The 7163-nt window shown below is 39.5% G+C and overlaps 1 protein-coding gene across 1 annotated transcript in view; it reads left to right on the top strand.

The window, feature by feature from the left end:
- The window catches only part of IFNG (interferon gamma), a 4893-nt gene extending 265 nt beyond the window's left edge, over positions 1-4628 (top strand). Inside the window, exons 2-4 of the mRNA XM_047066427.1 lie at positions 1128-1196; positions 1292-1477; positions 3972-4628. Coding sequence (XP_046922383.1) covers positions 1128-1196; positions 1292-1477; positions 3972-4106 — 390 coding nt within the window. The 3' untranslated portion in view covers positions 4107-4628. The remainder of the gene's footprint in view (positions 1-1127; positions 1197-1291; positions 1478-3971) is intronic.
- The last annotated feature ends 2535 nt before the right edge of the window (positions 4629-7163 follow it).

Below are 7163 nucleotides of genomic sequence, written 5' to 3'. Positions count from 1 at the left end.
GATAGGCTGCCATCTCTAGGCCATAGTCATCTTGAGGAGACTTGGTGTAATGTTGCCTGTTTACCAGAGGCGTTAACTACATGATCTAGATGTTGTTTTTACCCTCTGCTCAACTTGCTATAGAGATTTAGGGGGCATTCATCAATCTTCCAGAAGATGGGAATAATATGGGTATAAAGGACAGTGATGTCGATAATTTTGTGGTGAGAATCTATTAGCTTGTGATGTTGGGTAGTGTGCCTATTGAAACAATGACTAGTCATCTAGATGATCAGAGTACGCTGAAAAATCAGGAATGATGGTAGCAATGGAAGGTCAGGGTTAGCATGAAGAATGGTAATCTGACATAATTAATGAAAGAATGTGAGGTCCTTAAGTTCGGGCTTAAAAAAAGATTACAAGTGTTTTGCTCCAAAAAATGGTTTCAAAGTTATACTGCCGCATCTAGATGATCTAGGAATTATTCTTGAACTCAGTCACTCGCTGAGATTTTGTAGGAGTTATAATCTGGCTCCTATTAAAAAGGTTTTCATTTTGTTTTATGAGCTTTTTAAAATTTTATTTATGGTAAATTAAAATAGTTTTTGCATTTCAAAAATTTTGCTATTGGTCCAAAATGTAGCTATTATAACTGTAGCTGGTATACTTAATATTCAAGCATTCACAGGCTATTTATTCTCACATCGTCAAATCAAATCTCTCTCTCACACACACATTTGGAACTATCTTTTAAAGCTGACATAATGCCACATACGAGGGCACAGGTAGATGTTATGAAGACCAGTACCATAGGGGGGCAGTATTTTATAGTGATATGATTTGGCTGAATTTTTTTTTTTTTTTTTTTTTTTAACTAGGCTTGAAAATACTTTCTTTTCCTTACTATAATTATTTGGGATAATTGAAGTATCACTGGTCTTCTTGAGTTCATTTGTAATATTGCAGTTTAAGAGTATACTAGAAAATAAGAAAGCTAAAATAGCATGATGGTGTTTGGCTATATCCAACACAACAGCTTTAATAGTGTTGAAAAGAAAATCAGCGAATATTGTCAGCACTAAAACTTGAAGTGCAGTTTTAGGGAAATTAATGGACTAATTGTAAACCATGTTTCTTTCTTTTTTTAGAATGCAAGTAATCCAGATGTAGCAGATGGTGGGTCGCTTTTCGTAGACATTTTGAAGAACTGGAAAGAGGTAAGCTGGGTATTTCCATTTGGCTGATTTTCTTGTTGCTTATTTTCTGATGCATAAATTCACATCGACCTCTCTTTGTGATCTTGTCTTCCAAGGAGAGTGATAAAACAATAATTCAAAGCCAAATTGTCTCCTTCTACCTGAAAATGTTTGAAAACCTGAAAGATGATGACCAGCGCATTCAAAGGAGCATGGACACCATCAAGGAAGACATGCTTGATAAGTTGTTAAATACCAGCTCCAGTAAACGGGATGACTTCCTCAAGCTGATTCAAATCCCTGTGAGTTGATCTTAATTCTTTCTTTGGTTTCATTACAGAGGATCTTGCAAAATACCTAATTTCCAGAAAGCTGATCAGCTACTGGGTACAGTTGGTAAAACTGTGAAATGAACCCATGGTCCAAACTCCTCCTTAGTAATTCCATTTGTGCTTTGGGGTAATTTTGCTAAGCCTGTACGGAAATCATTTAATTTTGTGATTTGGGGAAATGCTGGCATTGTCTCTGTAGTGCAAAGGCAGGTGAACAGACAAATCCAGTGAGGAGGAAACAGTGAAGGAGTCGAGGGGAGTATTGAGAAGCACTTCTCTCATCGCCCCTTTTTTTGTGTGAGGGAAATTCTCTTGCTTTGGCTGGGAGGCTGCAGGTCTTAATGGAGAGTGCAGTGGGGAGTAGGGGGTGGGAATGGAGAAGATTTGTGCCCTCCTCCCAGCTTGGCCACCAAGGAACCATGTGACTTCAGATGACTCACAGTCCTGACTGGTGCTCACTTTCCTCATCCTAGAGAGAGACTTTTGGGCTCACTCTAATTTCTATGGTCTCCTTTGCTCTAAAACTGTATAATCACATGGATATAAAAAAGGGAATGAGATAGCAAAAACTATGGCCTTTGAAAAGGCACTAGGTGCATTCCCCTGCCAGGCTCTGGTCAACCCCTCATATTGTGCAGCCCAAGTAGCGGTAAGAAAGTGTTTTTGTTTTCAGAGAAGAAAATAGAATTTATATTTATGAAAAAATTGTTCTATCAACTTTTGGATGCTAAACTGTCTCAGCTGGAGACCTCCGTCAGTTCCCAAGCCTTACCTGACGAAATTGTCTTGAGTCTTAAAGTTATGGCTTCTAGAAGCTGAAAGATAACTTTGAAGCATAAAGATGAATCACATTTTCCAAAATTTTATCTAGGAGACAAAGGCCTCCTGATTCCTCTGGGTGTGGCTTTGATGTAATAGATGTGAATGAGAAAGGGAGGGGTCCGGTGATGACTTACCCTCTCAAGATTTGGCAGCTGTCACTCTTCCTGGGCCTGCCTCTCACTTCTCTCAGATAATCCCTCTCAGATAAGTGCTTGTTCTTCAGGATCTCTCTAGTCTCAAGGTGGTACAAAAGTGGTTTGGAACATTATCAGACCATTACTCTTGTCCACTGACAGTGTTTTCCAATGTTCAGTGGATCTCCTCCGGCCACATGCTAGAGCCTGAAAAAGTCCTCATTCCTGACCCAGTGCTGCCCCTGGCTTACTGTTCAGTCCTGGGTGAATCTCTTAGTTTCCTGGTGATACTTTGAACACCGGAAAGTAAAATTTATCACTTGCAAACACAGCTCACAGAAACTTTTTTCTACTCTGCTGTAACTGGGCCTTGAAACAAAATCTGTGGGTCCCGTCCTTCCCGGAAGCTCCAAGCCTCCTGCTTCATGATGGGCGATTTTGAGTGAGCTGTCAACAATTGCGTCCTCTTGCTCCATTGCTAACATATTTAAGAATGCTATGTTTTTTAATAATTAGTTCTGAAGCCTAGATCCCCCTAGTTATTCTCAGAAATGTAGCAAGGTGGCCATAGTGTTTCCAGTATTAGAAAGAAAAATCGTGGCAGAGCCAAGATGAAAGTAAATGCTCCCTATTTTATTAAACATGAATTCACCTAAATGGTCCTGTAGGTTAGAGTAAGGAAATAGTTCAGTTTGCCGGGATAGAAAGGTGCAGGGAAATTTGCTGCAATTCCTAATTTTAAACGTTCATACCAGTCATTGATGACTGCCATGTAAATATGATTAGTGTCTATTTTTAATCCCATTGTGGAAGTGATGAGACTGAGCTAATTTGGGGGAGATGAAACATTACAGTATTCATCTGTCCTAGACTTGGTGTTTGCAAAGTACTGAACCTGTATTCATGGTTCTCAAACTTTGGTGAGTAACAGAGGGACCACACAACTTTCTGGGTCTTCTCTGACTTCATGTATCTGGGTCTCTGAGTTCTTCATTAGGTCTCCAAGTTGTTCTACTACATGCCAAAGGTGAGGACCATTGACCTATAGTAACTTATTTGATTAATCAAAGACTAATTAAAGTCCAAGGTGGGTAGAATCGGTAGAGAGCCTAGAGGTGATTGAAATAATCTCCTCATTGTTTCGATGAGAAAACAGAGGTTCAGAGAGGTTAAGTGACTGGTTCAAAGTCACAGTTATTGCACACACAGGATCCAAACCCACGTTTTTTATCACTCCACCTCAAGGCTCTTTTCGCTATATAATTTCGGGAATTCTCTAGCAGTAAATTTAAGGATGTGTCATGTACCCCATCATATTACAGCACAACTGGCAATTTAATTACAGTTTTAGTCTTAAGTGAAGAAACCATCATTGTATATTAAGGTAATAAATTGACAATGAAAATCATTTTTTTTGAAGGAGTAATTCCATTTTCCTGATAGTAATAGCAGAATATCCTGATGGCTTGTATGCCTGATATTAATTTTGCTGCTTTCTTTTCCAACAGGTGAATGATCTGCAGGTCCAGCGCAAAGCAATAAATGAACTCTTCAAAGTGATGAATGATCTCTCACCAAGATCTAACCTGAGGAAGCGGAAAAGGAGTCAGAATCTGTTTCGAGGCCGTAGAGCATCGAAATAATGGTCATCCTGCCTAAAATATTTGAATTTTTAAATCTAAATCTATTTATTAATATTTAATATTTTACATTATTTATATGAAGAATATATTTTTAGACTCATCAATCAAAGTATTTATAATAGCAACTTTTATGTAATTAAAGTGACTATTAATATATATATTATTTATAATTCCTGTATCCTGTGACTGTTTCACTCAGCCCTCTCCCCTTCTTTTTCCTGACTAACTAGGCAAGATTATGTGATTTCAAGGCTAAATCTCAGGGACCAACTAGGCAGCCAATTTAAATAAGACTCTGTGGGTTGTGCATTTATTTCACTTGATGATACAATGAATGAAATGATGCCATCCAGTCGCTGCCTATTTGGGAACATGTCTGTGTTATGAGCCACTGCTCTAACGGCATGTCAGACAGCACTTGAATGTGTCAGGTGATATGACTTGTCTCCTGATTAAGAAAATAGCATTTCTTTTCATGCCTGGTGTTTCAGAATATCACTGACAACTATGACTGTACCCAAATGGAAAGTAATTAATTTGTTTAGTTTATGAATATTTAATATATATGAATAAAGTATAATTTCATAACTCTTCATGCTGTGTCAGACTTTGTCTAAGTGAGGACTGGGGTAAATGAACTATACTCTAAGGAGTTAGTAGGAAGAAAGTCATTTTTTAGTTGTGGAAACCTTAGAGTTGAGTTTAGCCCCAAATGTGGTGTTTCTCTCCACTGGCAATTTGTTCGTTTCCACTGTTCCATGTGGCAGCTGTTTGAGTTATCTTTCTAAAATAGAATTTAATTACATTACCATTTACTTTGGAGCTTCTGCCATGGAAAGTAGTCCAAATTGTTTAACTTGGCACGCAAAGATTTATTACTACACCTTCGTCAACTCCCGACGGCATCCTTTATCTAGGCCTCCCCCATCTCCGCTGTCCACCTTGGGCAAACACCACCGGCTATGGAATAGTGAGTGTGAGCTCTAAGGCGAGGGGTCTGGATTGGAATCTTGGTTCTGCCATTACAAGTCGTGTGACTTTTAATGAATTATAAGCGCCAGTTTCCTTATGTGGGAAAGAAGAATAATTGGGCCTTCCTCATAATCCTGTGGTGAAAGTTCATTCTTTCACTCAAGAAATATTTATTGGAGCAACTACTATGGGTCTGGTGATGTTCTAGAGACTTAAGTTACCCTCATGAACAAAACAGACAAAAATTCCTGCCCTTGAAGAATTTCAAATTTAGCAAGGGGGAGACAGATCATAAACCAAATACATAATATGTTAGTAAATTGCATACTATATTAGAAGGTGTTAGGTGCTGTGCAAAAAGGGTACGGCAGGATGGGGGAAGTGGGAAAACTTTACAGCTGAGTGGGTGGGCTAACGGGTTAAATGGAGTGGTTAGAGTTGGCTTCATTGAAGAGATGACTTTGAGGAAGCACTTGTAAGAGGCAAGGGAGGTAGCCATTCAGATTCCAGGCAAGGGGAATATCCTTACAACGTCTCTAACGTGGAGATTTGTCTTGCATGATAAGAGAAAAGGCTAGATCTGTCTGGAGTTGAGAGAGAAGTCTGGACAGTTGATATACATTTGGGAGCTGAGGCATATAGAAGGTATTTAAAGACCTAATACCAGGTGAACTTGTGAAGTTCATGAGTTTACAGAGTGAAGAGAAGGAGCTCAAGGATTGGGTCTCCAGGCATGCCATCATTAAGAGGCTAAGGAGAAGGGTGCCTGGTGGCTCAGTTTGTTAAGTGTCCAATTTCAGCTCAGGTCATGATTTCGCAGTTCATGAGTTTGAGCCCTGCATCGGCTCTGTGCTGACAGCTCAGGGCCTGGAGTCTGCTTCGGATTGTGTGTGTGTGTCTCTCTCTGCCCCTCCCCTGCTCATGCCCCATCTCTCTCTCTCAAAAATAAATAAATATTAGAAAAAGAGAGAGAGAGAGAGAGACTAAGGAGAGCCCAGCAAGGGAGACTGGAAAGAAATGGCCGGTGAAGTAAGAGAACAACCTAAAAAGTGAGAGAGACACCCTGAAAGCCAAGTGAAGAAAGGGTTTCAGGAATAAACTGTGTCAAGTGTAGATAGGTCTATTTAGATGAAGCTGAGAAGTGACCCCTGGATTTAGCAACACGGAGATATTGGACAAGAGCAATTCTGATGTAGGGTAAGATTGAAAGCCTGATTGCAATAGGATTAAGAGAGACACTAGAGACAACAAATCTGGATAAATCTTCTTAGAAGTTTTGCTGGAAGAAGAGCAAAGAAAAAGGTAGTTGTCAAGATATGGGAGATGAAAAGAAGTTGTACATTTTTTGGTTGTTGCTTTTGATGGGAGAAGAAACAGCATGTTTATGTATTAATGGAAATAATTTAACTACGGAAAAAATAATAGATGATGTAGGAGAGATGGGGAGAATGGCAGAGTGGCTTCATGAGTATATAAGAGAGGTCAACTGCGGACACAGGAGGTATTGGCTTTAAGCAGGTGCATAGAAAGTTTATCATTATTAATAGGTTAGAAGGTAGATTATGTGGTTGCTAATGTTAGCAACTGGTTAAATGTGATGGTGAGAAGTTGGAGAAGTTTTAACTATTTGTTTAAAGTTTTTTCAGTGAAATAGGAGACCAAAGTTCACAGAGGAAGTGTTGGAGGCTTGGGAGGAGCAGAAGAATGAAAAGATCATGGGAATGCAATGTGGATTGCCAGGCAGCTTTAAGGGCTCACTTGAGGTCCACAATCATGAAGTAAAGGGACACCAGTTAGTGTAACTGAGTGGTTTTCTCCATCTATATAGAGTTGTTGGTGAAGATACAGAGTAGTCAGAGAGTTACATTTAGCAGACTTTAATTTGGCCAAGGAAGTAGGACAGAAGAAGACAGGACAAGGAGGTTATGGGGATAAATTGGCAATAAACTCTGAGCTGATTAAAGACGGGAAGGAATATATCCAAGGTGAAGGAGGGTGAAGAAATAGAAGAAAGGATATCTGCCCCACCTCCAGCCCCAAAAGATGAGAGAAAACCAGCCACCATTTGAAGGGGACAAAGGTGAA

The sequence above is a fragment of the Lynx rufus genome, unplaced genomic scaffold (genome assembly GCF_022079265.1).
Source record: "Lynx rufus isolate CCGP_SWC_20201006 ecotype Redwood Valley unplaced genomic scaffold, mLynRuf1.p SCAF_7, whole genome shotgun sequence".
Classification (NCBI taxonomy): Eukaryota; Metazoa; Chordata; class Mammalia; order Carnivora; family Felidae; genus Lynx; species Lynx rufus.
This window is presented reverse-complemented; position numbering and strand designations above follow the sequence as displayed.